The sequence below is a fragment of the Nerophis ophidion genome, linkage group LG03 (genome assembly GCF_033978795.1).
Source record: "Nerophis ophidion isolate RoL-2023_Sa linkage group LG03, RoL_Noph_v1.0, whole genome shotgun sequence".
Classification (NCBI taxonomy): Eukaryota; Metazoa; Chordata; class Actinopteri; order Syngnathiformes; family Syngnathidae; genus Nerophis; species Nerophis ophidion.
In genome coordinates this window covers 7,875,099-7,901,300 of record NC_084613.1, presented here as the reverse complement: position 1 = coordinate 7,901,300, position 26,202 = coordinate 7,875,099, and the positions used below count along the sequence as shown (strand labels likewise).

The following is a 26,202-nucleotide window of genomic DNA, read 5'->3' as shown; positions in this document are numbered from 1 at the left end:
GGTGTTCCTCCTCTTCCTCTTTGACGTAGGAGGGCTGTGGATCCTCCAGTTCCTCTTTTACGTGAAGGGACTGTATATCCTCAATGCGAGGAGTCTGTGACTCTTCCTCTTCTTCTTTAAAGCGGGGAGGCTGTGGATCGTCGTCTTCCTCTTTAAGGTGGGGGGACTGTGGCTCCTGCTGCTCCATCCTGGAGGTCCGCTCGCGCTCCTCAAGCGTCACAGACGTCTGCAGGACACCAAACAATCACAGACAAGTCCGGCTTTCCTCGGTTTGAGGATCTCATTAATCCCCAATTTGACTTTAAGGACGTCATAACTAAAGAAGAAATGCAATTCTCGGCAAATATGAGAGAACCAATGCCGAAAACCAAAGAAATAAAACATCCATCCATCCATTTCCTACCGCTTATTCCCTTTTGGGGTCGCTGGCGCCTATCTCAGCTACAATCGGGCGGAAGGCGGGGTACACCCTGGACAAGTCGCCACCTCATCACAGGGCCAACACAGATAGACAACATTCACACTCACATTCACACACTAGGGCCAGTTTTAGTGTTGCCAATCAACCTATCCCCAGGTGCATGTCTTTGGAAGTGGGAGGAAGCCGGAGTACCCGGAGGGAACCCACGAGAACATGCAAACTCCACACGGAAAGATCCCGAGCCTGGATTTGAACCCAGGACTGCAGGACCTTCGTATTGTGAGGCGGACGCACTAACCCCTCTGCCACCGTGAAGCCCCATTATTTTCCATCCATCCATTTCCTACCGCTTATTCCCTTTTGGGGTCGCTGGTGCCTATCTCAGCTACAATCGGACGGAAGGCGGGGTACACCCTGGACAAGTCGCCACCTCATCGCAGGGCCAACACAGATAGACAGACAACATTCACACTCACATTCACACACTAGGGCCAGTTTTAGTGTTGCCAATCAACCTATCCCCAGGTGCATGTCTTTGGAAGTGGGAGGAAGCCGGAGTACCCGGAGGGAACCCACGAGGACATGCAAACTCCACACGGAAAGATCCCAAGCCTGGATTTGAACCCAGGACTGCAGGACCTTCGTGTTGTGAGGCGGACGCACTAACCCCTCTGCCACCGTGAAGCCCCATTATTTTCCATCCATCGATTTTCTACCACTTATTCCCTTTGGGGTCGCTGGCGCCTATCTCAGCTACAATCGGGCGGAAGGCGGGGTACACCCTGGACAAGTCGCCACCTCATCGCAGGGCCAACACAGATAGACAGACAACATTCACACTCACATTCACACACTAGGGCCAGTTTTAGTGTTGCCAATCAACCTATCCCCAGGTGCATGTCTTTGGAAGTGGGAGGAAGCCGGAGTACCCGGAGTGAACCCACGCATTCACGGGGAGAACATGCAAACTCCACACAGAAAGATCCCGAGCCTGGATTTGAACCCAGGACTGCAGGACTTTCGTATTGTGAGTTGGACGCACTAACCCCTCTGCCACCGTGAAGCCCCATTATTTTCCATCCATCGATTTTCTACCGCTTATTCCCTTTGGGGTCGCTGGCGCCTATCTCAGCTACAATCGGGCGGAAGGCGGGGTACACCCTGGACAAGTCGCCACCTCCTCGCAGGGCCAACACAGATAGACAGACAACATTCACACTCACATTCACACACTAGGGCCAATTTAGTGTTGCCAATCAACCTATCCCCAGGTGCATGTCTTTGGAAGTGGGAGGAAGCCGGAGTACCTGGAGGGAACCCACGCATTCATGGGGAGAACATGCAAACTCCACACGGAAAGATCCCGAGCCTGGATTTGAACCCAGGACTGCAGGACCTTCGTATTGTGAGTCAGACGCACTAACCCCTCTTCCACCGTGAAGCCCCATTATTTTCCATCCATCCATTTCCTACCGCTTATTCCCTTTTGGGGTCGCTGGCGCCTATCTCAGCTACAATCGGGCGGAAGGCGGGGTACACCCTGGACAAGTCGCCACCTCATCGCAGGGCCAACACAGATAGACAGACAACATTCACACTCACATTCACACACTAGGGCCAGTTTTAGTGTTGCCAATCAACCTATCCCCAGGTGCATGTCTTTGGAGGTGGGAGGAAGCCGGAGTACCCGGAGGGAACCCACGAGGACATGCAAACTCCACACGGAAAGATCCCGAGCCTGGATTTGAACCCAGGACTGCAGGACCTTCGTGTTGTGAGGCGGACGCACTAACCCCTGTCCCACCGTGAAGCCCCATTATTTTCCATCCATCGATTTTCTACCGCTTATTCCCTTTGGGGTCGCTGGCGCCTATCTCAGCTACAATCGGGCGGAAGGCGGGGTACACCCTGGACAAGTCGCCACCTCATCGCAGGGCCAACACAGATAGACAGACAACATTCACACTCATATTCACACACTAGGGCAAATTTAGTGTTGCCAATCCAGGTGCATGTCTTTGGAAGTGGGAGGAAGCCGGAGTACCCGGAGGGAACCCACGCATTCACGGGGAGAACATGCAAACTCCACACGGAAAGATCCCGAGCCTGGATTTGAACCCAGGACTGCAGGACCTTCGTATTGTGAGTCAGACGCACTAACCCCTCTTCCACCGTGAAGCCCCATTATTTTCCATCCATCCATTTCCTACCGCTTATTCCCTTTTGGGGTCGCTGGTGCCTATCTCAGCTACAATCGGGCGGAAGGCGGGGTACACCCTGGACAAGTCGCCACCTCATCGCAGGGCCAACACAGATAGACAGACAACATTCACACTCACATTCACACACTAGGGCCAGTTTTAGTGTTGCCAATCAACCTATCCCCAGGTGCATGTCTTTGGAAGTGGGAGGAAGCCGGAGTACCCGGAGTGAACCCACGCATTCACGGGGAGAACATGCAAACTCCACACGTAAAGATCCCGAGCCTGGATTTGAACCCAGGACTGCAGGACCTTCGTATTGTGAGTCAGACGCACTAACCCCTCTGCCACCGTGAAGCCCCATTATTTTCCATCCATCGATTTTCTACCACTTATTCCCTTTGGGGTCGCTGGTGCCTATCTCAGCTACAATCGGGCGGAAGGCGGGGTACACCCTGGACAAGTCTCCACCTCATCACAGGGCCAACACAGATAGACAGACAACATTCACACTCACATTCACACACTAGGGCCAGTTTTAGTGTTGCCAATCAACCTATCCCCAGGTGCATGTCTTTGGAAGTGGGAGGAAGCCGGAGGGAACCCACGCGTTCACGGGGAGAACATGAAAGATCCCGAGCCTGGATTTGAACCCAGGACTGCAGGACCTTCGTATTGTGAGGCAGACGCACTAACCCCTCTGCCACCGTGATCAAACTACGTTAATATTAAACGTTATTAAAATGCGTCCGTTATTGCATTACCTGCGCCTTATGACCCGGTGCGCCTAATGTAGGGAATAATTCTGGTTGTGCTTACCGACCTCGAAGCTATTTTATTTGATAGATGGTGTAATAATAATTGTGACTAAAAGATGGCAATCACACATAAGAAATATGTGTAGAGTGCAAGATGACGCCAGTAAAAAACACCAACATTCCATTGAGACTATAGTACATTACACACGGCGCTCAAATATCCAACAAAAGGTTTTAGTTTGACTTTGGTAAAGCTATGAATTGTCGGAGCATTACGGCTACCGTAGTCAGAAGTACTGTGCTTCTTCAACATACGGGTATTAATGTGGTGTGTATAAGGACCGCGAAATGGCACCTATAAGCACACATTATCTGCCGTTTTGTTTCGCATTATTATGCAAAACCAATTTTTCGTCATGTTGTGTAAATGGTAAATAAAAAGAGAATACAATGATTTGCGATGGAGATGCGCGGTTTGCGGTCTCATCCGCGGAGTGGTCGGGAGGTTGACATGACGGAAAAATTTATTTTAATTAGATTAGAATTTAATTAGATTCGGGCGGGTGGCGGTTGAACCATCAAGAGACATTTGATATAAATGGTTCTGGGATCGGTATCCTTTGCCATTCAAAGAGCCATTTAAGACCCGTGTCACAAAGCGAAGTAGTTATTAGGAGACGCTATTATTCACTTGAATGACAATTTAAGGCGTGCTCTGAATCCATTGGCTTTGTCGCCTTCTACATCAGTCCAGCATCATGTAGTATTTATCTTCCGCAGACACACGCACACGACTGCAAGGCATACTGGGTGACACAGAGTACACTAATGGTTGTGATATAAACAATTTTAACACTTTTAGTAATATGCGCCACGCTGTGAAGCCACACCAGTTAAGAACGACAAACACATTTCGGGAGAACATCCTCACAGTAACACAAAATAAACGCAACACAACAAATACCCATAATCCTTTGTATTCGTGACACTTCCTGACTATTTTATACACCCCCAACCCCGCCACCCCCCTCCCCCCCCCCCCCCGTGCGTCGGTAAGGTGGGCGGCGTTGGGGGCGCGGGGGTGTAAAATATATTCAGGTTGTGTCATGAATACAAAGGATTATGGGTATTAGTCGTGTTGCGTTTATGTTGTGTTACTGTGAGGATGTTCTCCCGAAATGTGTTTGTCGTTCTTAATTGGTGTGGCTTCAAAGCGTGGCGCATATTACTGAGAGTGTTAAAATTGTTTATATCACAACCATTAGTGTACTCTGAGTCCGAGTCCGTGGTTCTCGCCCGGAAAAGGGTGGAGTGCCATCTCCGGGTTGGGGACGAGACCCTGCCCCAAGTGGAGGAGTTCAAGTACCTAGGAGTCTTGTTCACGAGTGGGGGAAGAGTGGATCGTGAGATCGACAGGCGGATCGGTGCGGCGTCTTCAGTAATGCGGACGTTGTATCGATCCGCTGTGGTAAAGAAGGAGCTGAGCCGGAAGGCGAAGCTCTCAATTTACCGGTCGATCTACGTTCCCATCCTCACCTATGGTCATGAGCTTTGGGTCATGACCGAAAGGATAAGATCACGGGTACAAGCGGCCCAAATGAGTTTCCTCCCTTAGAGATAGGGTGAGAAGCTCTGTCATCCGGGAGGAACTCAAAGTAAAGCCGCTGCTCCTCCACATCGAGAGGAGCCAGATGAGGTGGTTCGGGCATCTGGTTAGGATGCTACCCGAACGCCTCCCTAGGGAGGTGTTTAGCGCACGTCCAGCTGGTAGGAGGCCACGGGGAAGACCCAGGACACGTTGGGAAGACTATGTCTCCCGGCTGGCCTGGGAACGCCTCGGGATCCCCCGGGAAGAGCTAGACGAAGTGGCTGGGGAGAGGGAAGTCTGGGCTTCCCTGCTTAGGCTGCTGCCCCCGCGACCCGACCTCGGATAAGCGGAAGATGATGGATGGATGGATGGATGGATGGATGGATGGATAGTGTACTCTGTGTCACCCAGTACGCCTTTCAATCTCATACATTACATCGCGGAAGCTGCACACAATATGTTGCTGGACCAACAATCGGTTCGTACATGTTGAAGGTGTCGATGGCAATGGCTTCACAGCACGCCAGGATGAACGCTTTTGTGTAGTCGTGAGGACGTTGGCGGTTCCAATTGACTACATTACTCTGTGAAACAGATTTAAATAGCTCTGTAAATGGTAAAGTGGTGTAATTCAGCGGGCGGTTGGCAGGCGGGTACGGTCCCGATAAAAAGTCGGTTCGGGTGGACGGCGGGTGGACGACAATTTTGGTGACGTGGATGATATAATTGCCTATCCGCGCATCTCTAATTTGCCAATTCTTTTCAACTTATATTCAATTGAATAGACTGCAAAGACAAGATATTTCATGTTCACACAGAGAAACTACATTTTTTTGCAAATAATCATTAACTTAGAATTTAATGCGCAACATTTCTGGGTGTTGTTGATAAATGGCTTTGGCTTTGCATAGTATCAATTAGGGCTGCGAATCATTGGGTGTCCCACGTTTCAATTTAAAAAAAAACAATATCGCTTCTTGGGGTCGCGATTCGATAATATATCGATTTTTTTGCGATTCAACGCGATTCTGTATTCATTCAATACATAGGATTTCAGCAGGATCTACCCCAGTCTGCTGACATGCTAGCAGAGTAGTAGATTTTTTTTTTAAAAAAGCTTTTATAATTATAAAGGACAATGTTTTATCAACTGATTGCAATAATGTAAATTTGTTTTAACTATTAAACGAACCAAAAATATGACTTATTTTATCTTTGTGAAAACATTGGACACAGTGTGTTGTCAAGCTTATGAGATGCGATGCAAGTGTAAGCCACTGTGACACTATTGTTCTTTTTTAAATTTTTTTATAAATGTCTAATGATAATGTCAGTGAGGGATTTTTAATCACTGCTATGCTACAAATATTATTAATATTGATACTGTTGTTGATAATATTCATTTTTGTTTCATTACTTTTGGTTTGTTCTGTGTCGTGTTTGTGTCTTCTCTCAATTGCTCTGTTTATTGCAGTTCTGAGTGTTGCTGGGTCAGGTTCGGTTTTGGAATTGGATTGCATTGTTATGGTATTGCTGTGTAGTGGTTTGTTGGATTGATTAAAAAAAAAATAATAATAATAATTTAAAAAATAATTTAAAAAAATTGATTTAAAAAAAAAAGAGAATCGATTCTGAATGGCACGTGAGAATCGCGATTCGTATTCGAATCCATTATTTATGATCGATTTATTTACTTAATTCTCATTTTGTTCATTTATATTTTGTTTTTATTATGTGTTGAAAATAAAAATAAAGACATTTAGAAAGCCACTGGGACACTATTGTTCTTTGATTTTATTTTTATAAATGTCTAATGATAATGTCAGTGAGGGATTTTTAATCACTGCTATGCTGAAATTATAACTAATATTGATACAGTTGTTGATGATATTCATTTTTGTTTCACTACTTTTGGTTTGTGTCTCCTCTCAATTGCTCTGTTTATTGCAGTTCTGAGTGTCGCTTGGTCCGGTTTGGTTTTGGAATTGGATTGCATTGTTATGGTATTGCTGTGTAGTGGTTTGTTGGATTGATTAAAAAAATATATTTTTAAATTTCAATTTAAAAAAAAAAAATGAGAATCGATTCTGAATCACACAACATATTCTATTCGTATTCGAATCGATTTTTTCCCACCCCCCTAGTATCAATCAATCAAAGTTTATTTATATAGCCCTAAATCACAAGTGTCTCAAAGGGCTGCACAAGCCACAATGACATCCTGGGTTCAGATCCCACATCAGGGCAAAGAAAAAGCCGCCCCAGTGGGATGACAATGAGAAACCTTGTCGAGTTTTAACTTGCACTTAAAGATGAATTGTATATTATTATTTTTGGAGTGCAAAAACAAACTCATACATCCTTTCTTCCACTCAGTAAAAATACTCCACCAGTTATTTATGATAATGATGAACTATACAGTGAGAGTAGGAAATGAACAAACCTGTTCTGTGGAGCACAACTTGAGGTTTCTTTGATGTGAATGTCGTAAAACAATAACAAAAAAGGTAAATAACAATAACAAATATTATGGCGGTCGTGCGCATGCGCGGACCAATCGCGTAGCAACAGTATCAACAGAAACGAACAGTTCGATCCTTCATCTGCATTAATTCCTTCGTTTCTGTGTTCGTGTGTATTCGTCCATCGGATAAGAAACTACACCTTACTAATTTGGGTCGATTCGTCTCAGTAAACTCCGGAGCTTTTCGGGCTAGCTTAGTTAGCTTAGCTTGTTAGCAGCTAACAAGCTAAGCTACACTCGCCTGGGAAGGTCCAGTGTCCACTAAATCGAGTTTATCATAAAAGTAATAATAAAGTGTAGTTTTCATACGATGGCCGAATAAGTATAAACGTATAAAAGAAATATTTAACGCAGTACGAATAGAATTAAGCCCACTGATTTGCTGCGAGCGTAAAGGAACGTAAATGTCGTAAAACAATAACAAAGATTACGCCGATCGTGCGCATGCGCGGATGGTTTGCGTAGTAACAGCATCAACATAATAGTTTGATCCTTCATCTGAGTTAATTCCTGCCTTTCTATGCCTTCGTCTATCGGATAAAAAACTACACCTCCTTACTTATTTGGCTCGATTCGTCTCAGTAAACTCCCGAGCTCAGTTGGCTTGTTAGCTTAGCTCAGGGGTCACCGTAAGGACCTGATGAGTCGCCCGCTGGCCTGTTCTAAAAATAGCTCAAATAGCAGCACTTACCAGTGAGCTGCCTCTATTTTTGGAATTGTATTTATTTACTAGCAAGCTGGTCTCGCTTTGCTCGACATTTTTAATTCTAAGAGAGACAAAACTCAAATTAATATTGAAAATCCAAGAAAATATTCTAAAGATTTGGTCTTCTAAATTCTTTTTTTTTTTTAACTTGGCTTCGTATAACTTTCAGAAAGGCAATTTTAGAGAAAAAATACAACCTTAAAAATGATTTTAGGATTTTTAAACACATATACATTTTTACCTTATAAATTCCTTCCTCTTCTTTCCTGACAATTTAAATCAATGTTCAAGTATTTTTTTATCGTAAAAACTAATAAATACATTTTAATTTAATTCTTCATTTTAGCTTCTGTTTTTTCGACGAAGAATATTCGTGAAATATTTCTTCAAACTTATGATTAAAATAAATAAAAAATATTCTGGCAAATATAGAAAATCTGTAGAATCAAATTTAAATCTTATTTCAAAGTGGATTTTAACTTATACAAAACATGTCATCAAAATTCTAAAATTAATCTTAATCAGGAAAAATTACTAATGACGTTCCATAAATTATTTTTTTATTTTTTTCAAAAAGATTCGAATTACCTAGTTTTTCTCTTAATTTTTTTTTTTGGGTTAAATTTTGAATTTTAAAGAGTCAAAATTGAAGATAAACTATGTTTCAAAATTAAATGTTCTTTTTTTGTGTGTTCAATTAAGTGTTTTTTTCATCATTTATTCTCTACAAAAAAACCTTCAGTAAAAGGAAAAAAAATCCACAACGGAATGACTGACAGAAATACCCATTTTTATATATATATATATATATATATATATATATATATATAGATTTATTTATTAAATGTAAATTGAGCAAATTGGCTATTTCTGGCAATTTATTTAAGTGTGTATCAAACTGGTAGCCCTTTGCATTAATCAGTACCCAAGAAGTAGCTCTTGGTTTCAAAAAGGTTGGTGACCCCTGGCTTAGCTTGTTAGCAGCTAACAAGCTAAATTAACCACAAGATCCCTTCAAAAAGTCCCACCTCTAAAATATTAAATGTTTATTTTCCACACCAGGCACTTTACTTACACAAAAAAATACACTTTTACCAAAGCACGTTTGCAAAAATAATTGCAATTTCCTGCAAGCCTGGAAGTCCATTTTTTAATCCTTATATCAGGGGTCTTAGACACGCGGCCAGCGGGCCAATTGAGGCCCGCGAGATGTTATTTTGCGGCCCCCTCCTTAATGTAAAAGTTTAATATTAGTGCGGGCCGCGAGTTCTATATGAATGGTGTTTGACAGCGTTTTGTGCGGAGCTGAAGGAATCTACCAATCACGGTGTGGTATGTGGCTCTCGAGGGCCGAACATTGACGTTACTTGCGTGATGCAAGCAGAGAAACGTTTTGCCGCTTTTCCACTTGACTCTGAACCCCCCCAAGCCACCGGCGCCGCTGTAAACAGTCCGGGCCGGGGAGACGAGCGGCCCGGTAGCTTCCGAAGCACTCCGCCGAAGGACCGAGCGACAATACAAAACTGTGGTGCACTGGACCCCAGCGCTGATACTCCTACAGAGAGTCGCTGGGCTAATCGGACGTGTAACACGTTAGTCCTGATGTTAGCCTGTTCGGGGCTAATTGTGTTACCGTAACTATAAACTCCACTTCTAACATAGTATGTGTATACATTGTTGCTGACTGGAGAAATCAAATTATTATTGTTATTATTTATTAGGGCTGCGAATCTTTGGGTGTTCCACGATTAGATTCAATATCGATTCTTGGGGTCGCGATTCGATTATAAATCGATTTTTTCGATTCAACGCGATTCTCGATTCAAAAACGATATTTTTCCCATTCAAAAGGATTCTGTATTCATTCAATACATAGGATTTCAGCAGGATCTATCCCAGTCTGCTGACATGTTAGCAGAGGAGTAGATTTTTTTTTAAAAAGCTTTTATAATTGTAAAGGACAATGTTTTATCAACTGATTGCAATAATGTAAATTTGTTTTAACTATTAAACGAACCAAAAATATGACTTATTTTATCTTTGTGAAAACATTGGACACAGTGTGTTGTCAAGCTTATGAGATGCGATGCAAGTGTGAGCCACTATGACACTATTGTTCTTTTTTAATTGTTTTTATAAATGTCTAATGATAATGTCAATGCGGGATTTTTAATCACTGCTATGCTAAAAATATAATTAATATTGATACTTTTGTTGATAATATTCTTTTTTGTTTCACTAGTTTTGGTTTGTTCTGTGTCGTGTTTGTGTCTTCTCTTAATTGCTCTGTTTATTGCAGTTCTGAGTGTTGCTGGGTCAGGTTCGGTTTTGGAATTGAATTGCATTGTTATGGTATTGCTGTGATTTAAAAAAATTGATTTTTTTAAAAATGAGAATCGATTCTGAATCGCACAACGTGAGAATTGCGATTCGTATTCGAATCCATTATTTATGATCGATTTATTTACTTAATTCTCATTTTGTTCATTTATATTTTGTTTTTATTATGTGTTGAAAATAAAAATAAAGACATTTAGGAATATTTTCTCGCGGCCCAGCCTCTGCATCCAGTGGCCCCCAAGTAAATTGAGTTTGAGACCACTGCTTATATAAATACATATTTTTAGTTTTATAGAGTTATGGTAATACTTAATTATAATTTTTATGGTATTTTAACTACTTTAAGTTATGTGTATAACACTTTCTGCATCAGGTCAGTGTTTTTCAACCTTTTTTGGAGTCAAGGCACATTTTTTTCCCTCCACACGAGGGAAGTAGACTGGTTTGCAGTTTAAGAATGGATATTCCAGAGCCGGACAACAATGTTGGGAAATCACAGACACATGAGAGCACCAGCTACTGTTGGCATAGAACCAGACACCGCCGCCTTCGGTCTTGAAGTTGCTCTGTGAAGCCCATAGCACACAAGATGTTTATGTTTCTTCTTATCAAGAGTGTCGATCGTCTGTCTTGTTGCTGACTTGAGCGCACGGAGGAAAATCCCAGGTAAGGGCGTGTGAAATCCACGTCTGCAGAGACGCTCTCCTCTTGTGTGGAGTCTCTCAGTTTTTTGGTCAAAAGATGGACCGAATCAGCAGCAGACACCAAAAAAGTGGCAGTAGATCTGCTGATAAGCTGAAAAGGCTAAAACAGGGCGCACTGAAACACCAGGGCATCCATACTTGTACTCATAGGGTACATATATACATACACATACATATACACGTACATATATACACACACATACATACATATATATATATATATATATATATATATATGTACGTACATACACACATACACATATATACACATTCATACATATATACACACATACATATACGTACATATATATAAACATACATATATACGTACATATATACACACACATACATACATATATACGTACATATATATACACACATACATACGTACATATATACACAGACACATACATACATATATATGTACATATATACACACATACATATATACACACACACACATATATATACGAACATATATACACACATATATACATAAGCATACGTACATACATACACACATACATATATATAAATACATACATATATACACGCATACATACATATATACACGTACATATTTACACAAATACATACATATAAATACGTACATATATACACACACAGATATATATGTATACATATATATGAATATATATATATATATACATATACACATATATATATATATATATATATATATATATATATATATATATACACACATATATATATATATATATATATATATATTATATATATATGTATCTTTTTATATACATATACACACACTAAGGGTGTAACGGTACACAAAAATTTCGGTTCGGTACGGACCTCGGTTCAGAGGTCACAGTTCGGTTCATTTTCGGTACAGTAAGAAAAAAACTAAATATACAAATTTGCTAAATCTTCCACCAAAAATAATTTTCTTAGAGGAATATTTGATGTGAAGTAATGGGAAACTTGGATAGGTCAATAATTCATAGTAACATTGATTTTGATTCAATATTATGTTTCGAGCAATGACAGTTTGAAAGAAAAAAAATACAGCTTTGTTTTATTAGTCAACGTTGCAACTTTTTCTAAATTACATTTAGCCTTTAAGCTTTTTTAGTTACTTTTGTTCAAGTTTTTATTTAATTTAATAGTATTTTTAGAATGTGGTTTGGGCCTTTAAAACATTAGCTGTGGGCCGCAAATGGCCTCCGGGGCACAGTTTTGACACCCCTGCTATAGATAATAAAAAATTAAATCTGATTAATCCATGGATAAAAAGCAGAGCCTGGCGACGCATGCGCGTTCATCATAACTCTCTCGCTCTCTTTCCCGCCCTCACAAATGTTAACGCTGCGTGCACCACTTTTTTTTCAGTTTTTTAACACCTTCTTAACCCTGAACATACATTGAAAATACACGCAACCCTAACTTAAAATGCCGGACATTCGAGGCATTTAAGAAACTCCACCTGGACAGCTCCGCAAAGAGGACATATCCCGTGAAAAGAGGAGGTGTGGTCAGTCTATCATAGCCCAGTCGTTGCTAGCATGCCGTGTGTTGTAGTTTTTTTGATTGATTGAAACTTTTAATAGTAGATTGCACAGTACAGTACATATTCCGTACAATTGACCACTAAATGGTAACACCCCAATAAGTTTTTCGGGGTCCACGTAAATCAATTCATGGTGCCTCGGTGTACATTGTTTACACAACGTGCGGTGCGCTACTTAATGTATCCGTGTCGTTCGGTACACCGAAACCCCCGTACCGAAACGGTTCAATACAAATACACGTACCGTTACGCCCCTAATATACACACACACATACATATATACGTACATATGTACACACAAAATAAGAAAACACTGCATTAAATGAGAAGGTGTGTCTACACTTTTTGGCCTGTACTGTACATGTATTGTTATTATCACCACTATTTGAAGTGTTTTTGGTCCAATTTCCTGAATTTAGGCATTTTGGAACAAAGTGGACACAGCGTGCAGGAGCTGAAAGTAGCAGCAGCAACAACAACAACAACAACAACAACAACAAGGTGTACACAGAGACGCTCCACTGAAAAAGTAAAAAACTATCATTTATTTCACGTTTGTGTTACATAATTCATATTATGGCAGTGAAGCTTTCGGCACTCCTCCAACCAAACTTTCGGCTATTCCAAATAAAAAAAATAAAAACAAAAACCTCCAAACTAAAGCAGAGGGTTCAAGTAATGCCCAAAAGGAAACCACTTTGGAGACCGACACACGCACGGGAGGAGCGCTCGACTTAATCTACGCCTTGTAAGTGGACAACAAAGATGCTCTATAGCGAGAGTCTTCACTCTGTCGCTCTTTTCTTTTGGGACGCCACGTGTTGCTGTTACAGTGAAGATGACACACACTCACGCACACACACACACACACACAATAGGTGCTTTGAACAGGAAAATGGTGCAGAACGTCGTGGTTGACATAAAAAAATTTTTTTTAAAAAGCCGTGCTGCAACATCTGATCATATCATGTATGGCTTTAGTTTCTCTCTCTCTCACACACACACACACACACACACACACACACACACACACACACACACACACACACACACACACACACACACACACACACACACACACACACACACACACACACACACACACACACACACACACACACACACACACACACACACACACACACACACACACTCACTTTCTACAATCACATGGTTTAAACGTTGCAGCGTAATCATTGAGAGGCAAATACTGTAAACAGTGTGTGTGTTTGTAACTGTTGCTATGGTAACCAAGACTTGTTTTAACAACAGGAAGTGTCTGCCTTACGTGTTAGATGGGGAGAAAAAAGTGGGGGAAAAAGACCACCTCTAGGAAAAGTGTGACAGGACAGATGACACACACACACACACACACACGCACGCACGCAAACACACACTCGCGCACACACACTCACACACAGGCACAATACAGGAGGCTTTGGCACAGCCATGCTAGCGTCAACACCCAGAAGAAGAAGAAGACGACGAAGAAGAAGAGCAGATGACAGGACAAGCCTATAGCTGCCATGGACGCCTGCCACGCCCCCTTGAGGCGGGAAAGGGAGGTGTGGGCCCTATTCAACATCCAATCAGCACCGAGTTATTAGAAAAAAAAAAAAAGAAAAGTCTTGCACCTTTCACCCGATGAGCAGCTCCAGGCTGTCCTCCAAGGGGTCGCGCGGCGGGCTGGGCGACAGGAAGGCGGTGGTGACGGGGGCGCCGGTCGCCGTGGCGACGTTGAGGAGAGTGTTGGCGCGGATGCCGCCGCCGCCGCCGCCACCGGGGCTGCGGAGCGCGGCGGCCGCCGTGATGCTGGTGAGGTTGATGCCCAGCGTGAGCCGCGTCTGCTCCAGCGCCTTCTCGGGCACGGCGAAGGCCTCCAGCTTCTTCTCGCCGTTTGCCATGTAGGAGTTCTGGCAGCCACGGCAGATGCAGTCCAAGCACGCCTGCAGACCAGCGCCAGGGGAGAATGAACAACTGAATTCTTGAGGGAAACTATTTCTACGTGCTAAGGTTACTATTTCATTGATATGTACTATATAACATGCTGGCTTTTTGCTTATTTTGCAGGAAGGCATCAAATATCTTCTCACTGAACAAATGCTACCTGTTATTAGCATGCTAACATTAGTATGCCTGCCTTTTTAGGCTATTTTATACAGTGGGGCAAAAAAGTATTCAGTCAACCACCGATTGTGCAAGCTCCCACTTAAAATGATGACAGAGGTCTGTAATTTTCATCATAGATACACTTCAACTGTGAGAGACAGAATGTGAAAAAAAATCCAGGAATTCACATTGTAGGAATTTTAAAGAATTTTTTTGTAAATTACGATGGAAAATAAGTATTTGGTCAACCATTCAAAGGAGGTTTTGGCTCAAAATCTCACGATACATGGCCCCATTCATTCTTTTCTTAACACGGATCAATCGTCCTGTCCCCCTTAGCAGAAAAACAGCCCCAAAGCATGATGTTTCCACCCCCATGCTTCACAGGAGGTGTGGTGTTCTTGGGATGCAACTCAGTATTCTTCTTCCTCCAAACACGATGAGTTGAGTTTATACCAAAAAGTTATATTTTGGTTTCATCTGACCACATGACATTCTCCCAATCCTCTGCTGTATCATCCATGTGCTCTCGGGCAAACTTCAGACGGGCCTGGACACGTCTGGCACTGCAGGATTTGATTCCCTGTCGGCGTAGTGTGTTACAGATGGTAACCTTTGTTACTTTGGTCCCAGCTCTCTGCTGGTCATTCACCAGGTCCCCTTGTGTGGTTCTGGGATTTTTGCTCATCGTTCTCATGATCATTTTGACCCCACTGAATGAGATCTTGCGTGGAGCCCCAGATCGAGGGTGGTTATCAGTGGTCTTGTATATCTTCCATTTTCTGATAATTGCTCCCACGGTTGATTTTTTCACACCAAGCTGCTTGCCTATTGTAGATTCACTCTTCCCAGTCTGGTGCAGGTCTACAATTATTTTCCTGGTGTCCTTCGACAACTCTTTGGTCTTGGCCATAGTAGAGTTTGGAGTCTGACTGTTTGAGGCTGTGGACAGGTGTCTTTTATACACATAACGAGTTCAAACAGGTTCCATTAATACAGGTAACGAGTGGAGGACAGAAGAGCTTCTTAAAGAAGAAGTTACAGGTCTGTGAGAGCCAAAGATCTTCCTTGTTTGAAGTGACCATAATTTACAAATAAATTCTTTAAAATTCCTACAATGTGAATTCCTGGATTTTTTTTCACATTCTGTCTCTCACAGTTGAAGTGTACCTATGATGAAAATTACAGACCTCTGTCCTCATTTTAAGTGGGAGAACTTGCACAATCGGTGGCTGACTAAATACTTTTTTTGCCCCACTGTAGGTATACACCTCAGTCATATTTTGACACGTTAGTTAGCATTTTAGCATGCTAACAATACTATGCCTGGCTTTTTAGGATATTTTGTAGGTACACACCTCGGTCATATTTTGTTACTTGATGAATGCCACGGTAAGCTGGCTAGCATTTTAAACACAATTTTCAGGTACATACCTCTGAGTAACATATTTTGCTACTTGACGCATGTTACAGTTAGCACTTTTTTTTAGCTAATTTAGAAAGTATACACCCCATCGTCATATATGTTGGTATTTCACTAATGATAACTGTAAGCATGCTATTGTTGGCATGTTAGCCTAGAACTGTTAACATAACATTTTTAGCTCGTTTTACTTATTTTTTTCGTTACTTGACGCTATCTGGCCATTGTGTCAACTTCTAACATTTCAGTTCGTCTTTGGCTCTTCAGCATTCACATGAAATTTCTACCAAGATTGCAGTTTCTAGCTGTATAATAAAATGATTACGTTGTACTACTTTTGAAGGGGAAATCTACCAAAATAGACCCTGCATCCTTTAATTTGTCAGTATGTAGCCAGTAGTAGAAACAGTTTGGGCCCCCCTGATATATACATGTATACATATATATTTTATATATATATATATATATATATATTTATATATATATATACATATACACACACAAATATATACATGTGTGTGTATATGTATGTATATATATATATATATATACATATACACACACACACACACATTCATATATATATATACATATACACATATGTATGCACACATATATATACATAAATATACACACACATACATATATATACATAAATATACACACATATATACATATACACATACATACACATGCATATACATATACACATTTTTATATATACATATATACACATGTATATACACACGTATATATACACGCAGATATATATACACAAATATATATATATATATATACATACACACAAATATATATATATACACATCATACACATATATGGATATATAATTAATTAAGACATATGTCTTAATTGGTTTCACATTTAAAATCGTTTTTAATCATATTTATTTTATATTGTTTTTATATGTATTTTTTTTTTGTTTTGGTTTTTATTCAGTCAATGGTGGAGCTCAGGATAGTATTTAAATGTTGTTTTTAACATTGTTGTGCAACACTTTAGAAACTATTTGTTGTTTAAATATGCTATATAAATAGCACATTTAATAAGTGGATTGGATTGGATTGGATATATATATATACACACTTATATATACACACACACACAAACATAAATATATATACATATATATATACACAAATATATATACCGTGTATATATATATATATAATACATATATACGTATAAATATATATACACACACACACCTGTTGAACAAAGAAGTGAACATGGCCGTTAAAGGACATATTAAACCCTCACCTTGCGGTTGGAGTAACAGGGGCAGCGCTGCCCCCTGCAGGTGAGCACAGACGGGTTCTGGGTGGCGCGGCCACACTTGCAGCCTTTCTTCTCCACAGGCTTCTTGTAGGCGGGCCTGACCTGGGCGGGCGGCGCCAGGCAGCTGGACAACTGCAGCCGCTGGTCTTTGCTGCGCTCTTTGCTCTTAGCGCCGCCGCTTGAGCGCGCCTTGGCGTGCGGCTTCTTGGAGCCCACGTCGCCGTGCTTCCGCGCGCCTTTGCTGTGGTTCTGGGTGGGCCGGCTGGTTTTGGGGGGAGCGCCGTTAAAGGGGAGCGAGGAGTAGGAGTGCACCGGCGTGCTGAAGGAGGGCGCGGCGGGGGCGTGCAGGGGGTGATGAGTCAGCATGGGCGAGGACGAGCCCTGCAGGATGGAGGCGATGGGGAGAGGGTTCACCTTCTCCCTGTCGCTCTCGGAGCGCGATCGCTTGCGTTTGAGGCGCACGGGCGGTGGCTTGGAGACCGGAGGCGGAGCAAAAGCCGCAGACGAGTAGGCGGGGGGCGCGTGAGTCCTGTCTGTCTGCTGCGTGTAGTTGTGGGCGGTGTCCAACTGGAGGAACATCTGCGCTCTGTCCGCGGATATGTGAGTCCTCTGGGGCCCCACGTGCAGAGTGTCCGTGCCGGGCTGCAGGGGGTCCAGCGTCTGGAGGACCTCCTCCACGCTAAGGAGCAACACCTCACCCTCCTCCAGCACCCTGCCGCCCAAGTCCCCGTCCCTGAGCGAGCACACGGTGCCCGGCGTGGGGGCGAAGGGTCCAGTGGTCAGACTGAGTTCAAGGGTAGCGGTGTCGGACACGGAGATTTCCACCGCGGTTGTCTCCTCCATCAGCTCGCACACTTCCAGCTCGGGGGAGGAGGGGTCCAGGCACTCCCGCAGATCCCCGTTGCATTCCTGCGGTCCGTTGGAGAAAGGCGGGTCTGACGAGGAGCTCTGCGGCACGGCCGAGAGCTCGGCGGGCACCGGCGGCGCCTCCGTGGGGGTCAAGGACTCCACGGTGGCGTGATCCGGCTCGTCCAGCCCCAAGTCCTCGGCCTCTGAAAGGTGTGACGGGAGCGCCTCCTCCAGCAGAGCCATGACCTCGGCGTTGCTGCTGATGGACGGCAGCAGAGGCGAGTGTGTGACGTAGAGGCACAGCTTCCGGTAAAGACGCACCAGCAGCGACAGCTGCTTGTTCTCCTGGAAGCCCGAGTTGTCCTTGCAGCGGCTACACGAAGACCTGGCCTGCATCTTCTGGCCTTTGCAGCCCAGACACACGTAATGCTGACACTCGCCATGTGTGGGAGAGATGGGATCCTGCAGCAGCTTACCTGCCGGACAAACAGCACCTTTACAACCTCTTCTTCACACGTCTGACATCTCATTTTGGAGAGACAAGGCACTAAAAAACTTGCTGGTTTTTTTTTTAAAGGTTTTGCTACACACCTTAAATTAAAGCTTTGACAACAACACACGTAGAAGCAGTAAGTTGGATTTTTTTTTTTATTCAGCAAATATGTTGAGCTCGCATGTTGTTAGTAAAATGTTACGTGTCTACATGTTGCGTATCTATCATGTTATGTATTTACATGTTAATTATCTACATGTTTCTTATCTACATGTTACGTATCTACATGTTATGTATTTACATGTTACTTATGTACATGTTAGGTATCTACATGTTTCGTATCTACATGTTACGTATTTACATGTTGCATATGTACATGTTAGGTATCTACATGTTTCGTATCTACATGTTATGTATTTACATGCTATATAAGTACATGTTAGGTATCTATATGCTTCGTATCTACATGTTATGTATCTACATGTTATGTATCTACATGTTTCGTATCTACATGTTAAGTATTTACATGTTACATAAGTACATGTTAGGTATCTACATGTTACGTATCTACATGTTATGTATCTACATGTTACGTCTTTACATGTTACATATCTACATGTTATGTATCTACATGTTAGGTATTTACATGGTATGTATCTGCATATTATGTATTTACATGTTACGTATCTACATGTTATGTATTTACATGCTACATATCTACATGTTAGGTATGCATCTACATCTTACATATATACGTGTTACGAATCTACATGTTACGCATCTACATGTTACATATCTACACGTTACATATCTACATGTTAGGTATGCATCTACATGTTACGTATTTACATGTTACCTATCTACATATTAGGTATCTACATGTTACGTATTTAGATGTTACATATCTACATGTTATGTATCTACATGTTACGTCTTTACATGTTACGTATCTAGATGTTAGGTATCTACATATTATGTATCTAAATGTTATGTATCTACATGTTATGTATTTACATGCTACATATCTACATGTTACATATCTACACGTTAAGTATGCATCTACATGTTACGTATTTACATGTTACCTATCTACATATTAGGTATCTACATGTTACGTATATAGATGTTACATATCTATATGTTATGTATCTACATGTTACGTCTTTACATGTTACGTATCTAGATGTTAGGTATTTACATATTATGTATCTAAATGTTATGTATCTTCATGCTACATATCTACATGTTAGGTATACATCTACATCTTGCATATCTCCATGTTACGTATCTACGCGTTAGGTATCTACACATTATGTATCTGCATGTTGTGTATTTACACGTTACATGTTACGTATAATTCTACATGTTACGTATCTACATGTTAGGTATCTACATGTTATGTATTTACATGTTACGTCTTAGGTATCTACATGTTACGAATCTACATGTTATGCATCTACATATTATGCATCTACATGTTATGTATTTACATGTTAGGTATCTACATGTTACGTATCTACATGTTACGAATATACATGTTATGTATTTACATGCTACATATCTACATGTTACATATCTACACGTTAAGTATGCATCTACATGTTACGTATTTACATGTTACCTATCTACATATTAGGTATCTACATGTTACGTATATAGATGTTACATATCTATATGTTATGTATCTACATGTTACGTCTTTACATGTTACGTATCTAGATGTTAGGTATTTACATATTATGTATCTAAATGTTATGTATCTTCATGCTACATATCTACATGTTAGGTATACATCTACATCTTGCATATCTCCATGTTACGTATCTACGCGTTAGGTATCTACACATTATGTATCTGCATGTTGTGTATTTACACGTTACATGTTACGTATAATTCTACATGTTACGTATCTACATGTTAGGTATCTACATGTTATGTATTTACATGTTACGTCTTAGGTATCTACATGTTACGAATCTACATGTTATGCATCTACATATTATGCATCTACATGTTATGTATTTACATGTTAGGTATCTACATGTTACGTATCTACATGTTACGAATATACATGTTATGTATTTACATGTTACATATCTACATGTTAGGTATCTACATGTTAGGTATCTACATGTTACGTATCTACATGTTACATATTTACATGTTACTTATCTACATGTTACATATCTACCTGTTACATATCTACATGTTATCTACATGTTACGTATCTACATGTTACATATTTACATGTTACTTAACCACATGTTACATATATACATGTTAGGTACCTACATGTTATGTATCTACATGTGCACAACAGAGGAGCTGGTTAACTTATGAGAGTAGCGTACAGGATGTGTGTTTGTGAGATTAGCGTACAGGATGTGTTTGTGGGAGTAGCGTACAGGATGGTTGTTTGTGAGAATGTCAAGTGTTGGCTGAGTGAAGTCAGTGAGTGAGCGGGCGAGTAAAGAGAGAGAGAGAGAGAGAGAGAGAGAGAGAGAGAGAGAGAGAGAGCGCTACAAGAATGAACGGGTCTGATTGTGTCCTGCAAAACTAATAATAAAACATGATTCTCGATTCAAAAACTATTTTTCCCGGTTTAAAAGGATTCTGTATTCATTCAATACATAGGATTTCTACCCCAGTCTGCAGACATGCAAGCAGAGTAGTAGAATTTTGTAAAAAGCTTTTAGAATTGTAAAGGATAATGTTTTATCAACTGATTGCATTAATGTAAATGTGTTTTAACTATTAAACAAACCAAAAATATGACTTACTTTATCTTTGTGAAAACATTGCCAAGCTTATGAGATGCGATGCAAGTGTAAGCCACTGTGACACTATTGTTCTTTTATTTTATTCTTATAAATGTCTAATGATAATGTCAGTGAGGGATTTTTAATCACTGCTATGCTGAAATTATAACTAATATTGATCATCTTTTTTTTCCCACTACTTTTGGTTTGTTCTGTGTCGTGTTTGTGTCTCCTCTCAATTGCTCTGTTTATTGCAGTTCTGAGTGTTGCTGGGTCAGGTTTGGTTTTGGAATTGGATTGCATTGTTATTAGGGGTGTGGGAAAAAATCGATTTGAATACAAATCAAATTGTTTACGTTGTGCGATTCAGAATCGAATCTCTTTTTTTTTTAATCTCTAAAAAAAAATTGTTTTAAATTTTTTTTTAATGAATCCAACAAACCACTACACAGCAATACCATAACAATGCAATCCATTTCCAAAACCAAACCTGACCCAGCAACACTCAGAACTGCAATAAAGACACAAACACGACACAGAACAAACCAAAAGGAGTGAAACAAAAATGAATATTATCAACAACAGTATCAATATTAGTTATAATTTCAGCATAGCAGTGATTAAAAATCCTTCACTGACATTATCATTAGACATTTATAAAAATAATAAAAAAGAACAATAGTGTCACAGTGGCTTACACTTGCATCGCATCTCATAAGTTTGACAACACACTGTGTCCAATGTTTTCACAAAGATAAAATAAGTCATATTTTTGGATCGATTATAGTTAAAACAAATTTACATTTTTGCAATCAGTTGATAAAACATTGACCTTTACAATTATAAAAGCTTTTTTTTTTTTTTTTTTTTTAAATCTACTACTCTGCTAGCTTATCAGCAGACTGGGGTAGATCCTGCTGAAATATTATGTATTGAATGAATACAGAATCGTTTTGAATCAGAAAAATATCGTTTTTGAATCGAGAATCGAATCGAAAAAAATCGATATATTATCGAATCGTGACCCGATGCGGTATAGCTCGGTTGGTAGAGTGGCTGTGCCAGCAACTTGAGGGTTGCAGGTTCGATTCCCGCTTCCGCCATCCGAGTCACTGCCGTTGTGTCCTTGGGCAAGACACTTCACCCACCTGCTCCCAATGCCACCCACACGGGTTTAAATGTAACTTAGATATTGGGTTTCACTATGTAAAGCGCTTTGAGTCACTAGAGAAAAGCGCTATATAAATATAATTCACTTCACTTCACCCCAAGAATCGATATTGAATCGAATCATGGGACACCCAAAGATTCACAGCCCTAATTGTTATGGTATTGCTGTGTATTGTTTTGTTGGATTGATTAAAAATAAATAAATAAATAAATAAATAATCGATTTTTTCAGAAATGAGAATGATTCTGAATCGCACAACGTGAGAATCGCGATTCGTATTCAAACCGATTTTTTCCCACACCCCTAATTTTGAAGCACTTATTTTACACAGAATTATAAAACACACAATTTTATTACACACGCATGTTGCTCCCAAACTTGTATTTATTTAAATTGTTGGCATAAATTGGTGTAAAAAAAAAAAAAAACTCAGTTCACAAAATTCGAACGCAAAAAAAAATCAGTAACATAAATTTAGTATCAATAAAAGCTTTCGCCGATTCTGTTCATAACTTTTATGGACAGAATTTCTAGGCGCGGTCAAGGCGTTGAGGGGTTCCGGTTTGGTGGCCGCGGGATTAGGTCTCTGCTTTTTGCAGATAATGTGGTTTTGATGGCTTCATCTGACCGGGATCTTCAGCTCTCACTGGATCGGTTCACAGTGTGAAGTGACCGGAACGAGAATCAGCACCTCTAAGTCCGAGTCCGTGGTTCTCGCCCGGAAAAGGGTGGAATGCCATCTCCGGGTTGGGGAGGAGACCCTGCCCTAAGTGGAGGAGTTCAAGTACCTCGGACTCTTGTTCACGAGAGAGGGAAGAGTGGATTGTGAGATCGACAGGCGGATCGGTGCAGCGTCTTCAGTAATGCGGACGCTGTACCGATCCGTTGTGGTGACGAAGGAGCTGAGCCGGAAGGCAAAGCTCTCAATTTACCGCTCGATCTACGTTCCCATCCTCACCTATGGTCATGAGCTTTGGGTCATGACCGAAAGGACAAGATCACGGGTACAAGCGGCTGAAATGAGTTTCCTTCGCTGGGTAGCAGAGCTCTCCCTTAGAGATAGGGTGAGAAGCTCAAAGTAAAGCCGCTGCTCCTCCACATGGAGAGGAGCCAGATGAGGTGGTTCGGGCATCTGGTTAGGATGCCACCCGGACGCCTCCCTAGGTAGGTGTTTAGGGCACGTTCAACCGGTAGGAGGCCACGGGGAAGACCCAGGACACGTTGGGAAGACTATGTCTCCAGGGAAGAGCTGGACAAAGTGGCTGGGGAAAATCTGGGCTTCCCTGCTTAGGCTGCTGCCCCCGCGGCCCGCCCTCAGATAAGCGGAAGAAGATGGATGGATGGATGGAAAAGCTTTCGTAATTAAGAGACAAATTAACTTCAATGCAAAAAGGGGAAAAATGACATAATAAATGGACATTATAAACAAAACGAGTCTTACCGCAGACGAGGCATGCCAGCGCCTGGCGGAAGAAGGGCAGCAGGGCGAGCATGTCGGTGAAAGTGTGCGGCTGCCGCGGGTCACACTGCAGCACCGCCCGGCTGGCGGACACGTACAGCGCGGTGGCGTTGATCGGGTTCATGGTCCGATACCCTCCAGATAGTCCAGTCCCGGCGTGGATCAAATAAACAACAAAGCACTAGCTTGAGTGATTAGTGAGCAAACTAGGCGCTAGCATGCTAACGCTAGCATCCACCGGTACCCCCCTTTTTTTTATCTTCACCTCAAGAAATGCTTCTCATGCAAAAAAAAATACTTGATGACGTCACTTAACTGATTTATTTTTTGAACATTAACAGCGATCGTAAACGGAGCCATCATCAAAGCGTTAGCATTGTGTAGCTAGTGTATCACAGCCGCCATGAAATGATACATAATTAAAGAAAACTAATATATTTATACATTAGATCATTTTTGAATGGTCTAATGTATAAATGTGGGTTTTAATGAGGTGGCTAAATGACTCGGTTAGCAAGTTAGCACAAGCGCGCGCTTGATGTAAACAAAGCTAACCCATTAGCGCTAGCATGGCTAGCATAAACTGCTATCGGAAATGTTCAGATTCCCCTTCTTTTCTTATTCCGCGCCCGTAGAGGGAAATGCCGAGCACTAGCTTATGCCTCGGTAGTATTCCCGACGCGGTGCTCTAGCGGTCGATAGGCGGAGAAAGTACACATCGCTGGCTGTTTTGTTTTTCAAAAAAACTGCATCAATCATTTTTGATTTCCACTTCCTCGCGTCAACCCCTCTCCGAGTGCAAGTCTCGCGAGATTTCGCTGTGTTACCGTGGTTACCCTTTTTTTTTTTTTTTTTTCTAAAGACAAACGGATAAGTGTATATTTTGTTCTTTCCATCAATGGAAATTGAATCAAAAAACTGTTTGTTTGAATCGTATTTTATAAAACGATTGTAGCTGAGATAGGCACCAGCGCCCCCCGCGACCCCAAAGGGAATAACCAGTAAAAAAAAATTGATTAGATAGTAGATTAAATTAGATAGTACTTTGTTTATTCCGTCAGGAGAGTTCCTTCAAGAAAATTAAAATTTTCAGCACAATCCCATTCAAGATCAGACAAACATTACAGGGAGACAGAACAGGATCGCTGACGGGTCTGCCGGCCTCCAGCGCCCCTTACAAAAAAAGATGTGATACAGGTAAACAAGGGGGGGAATGGGAGAAAAAAATAGAAGATTAAAATGGATGGATGGATGGAAACAAATAAAATGTAAAACAAAGGAGCCAAAACGGATGTTTTTTTGTTTATTTTTTCATTTGCAGACACCAAAAGTCCGATATCTACAGAAATCTCTACAGCAGGGGTCAGCAACCTCTTTGAAACCAAGAGCTACTTCTTGGGTACTGATTAATGCGAAGGGCCACCAGTTTGATACACACTTAAATAAATAATAATAATTATAATAATAATATATTTTATTTGTAAAAATAAAAGCACTTTACTTTGAGCAAACAACCTCAAAGTGCCATATTGTAAAAAATAGTAATAATAGTACAAAGATAATAAAAATAAATAAAATATAAAACTAGAAAGAGCCCAATAGCTAGAACCAGCATGCATGTCTATAAAAAGGCTTTTTTTTAAAGATGTTTTAAAAGCATTCACAGTCTGTGGTGCCCTCAGGTGGTCAGGGAGGGCATTCCACAGACTGGGAGCAGCGGAGCAGAAAGCCCGGTCTCCCATTCTTCGAAGCTTTGTCCGTGGAGGTTGGAGGAGGTTAGCCTGTCCGGAGCGGAGGTGCCGTGTGAAGGATTTGGGGGTACTGATGAGTTAGTAGGGAGATTTTGAATTC

The 26,202-nt window shown here is 41.3% G+C and overlaps 2 protein-coding genes across 2 annotated transcripts in view; both read right to left on the bottom strand.

Moving 5' to 3' along the window:
• LOC133549062 (zinc finger and SCAN domain-containing protein 2-like) overlaps positions 1 to 8,009 on the bottom strand; it is an 8,899-nt gene extending 890 nt beyond the window's left edge. The window contains exons 1-2 of the mRNA XM_061894153.1: positions 7,412 to 8,009; positions 1 to 226 (exon numbers count right to left, since the gene is read on the bottom strand). The exon at positions 1 to 226 is cut by the window's left edge and continues 890 nt beyond it. Of these exons, the coding sequence (XP_061750137.1) occupies positions 1 to 187 (187 nt within the window). The 5' untranslated portion in view covers positions 188 to 226; positions 7,412 to 8,009. The remainder of the gene's footprint in view (positions 227 to 7,411) is intronic.
• A 5,304-nt stretch (positions 8,010 to 13,313) lies between these two features.
• On the bottom strand, positions 13,314 to 25,142 carry msl2a (MSL complex subunit 2a). Its single transcript, XM_061894148.1, has 3 exons — positions 24,334 to 25,142; positions 17,603 to 18,945; positions 13,314 to 14,737 (listed from the first exon to the last, which is right to left on the bottom strand). Exons 1-3 carry the CDS (start codon positions 24,473 to 24,475, stop codon positions 14,429 to 14,431), a joined length of 1,794 nt encoding a protein of 597 aa, XP_061750132.1. The 5' UTR covers positions 24,476 to 25,142; the 3' UTR covers positions 13,314 to 14,428.
• Positions 25,143 to 26,202: the final 1,060 nt, after the last annotated feature.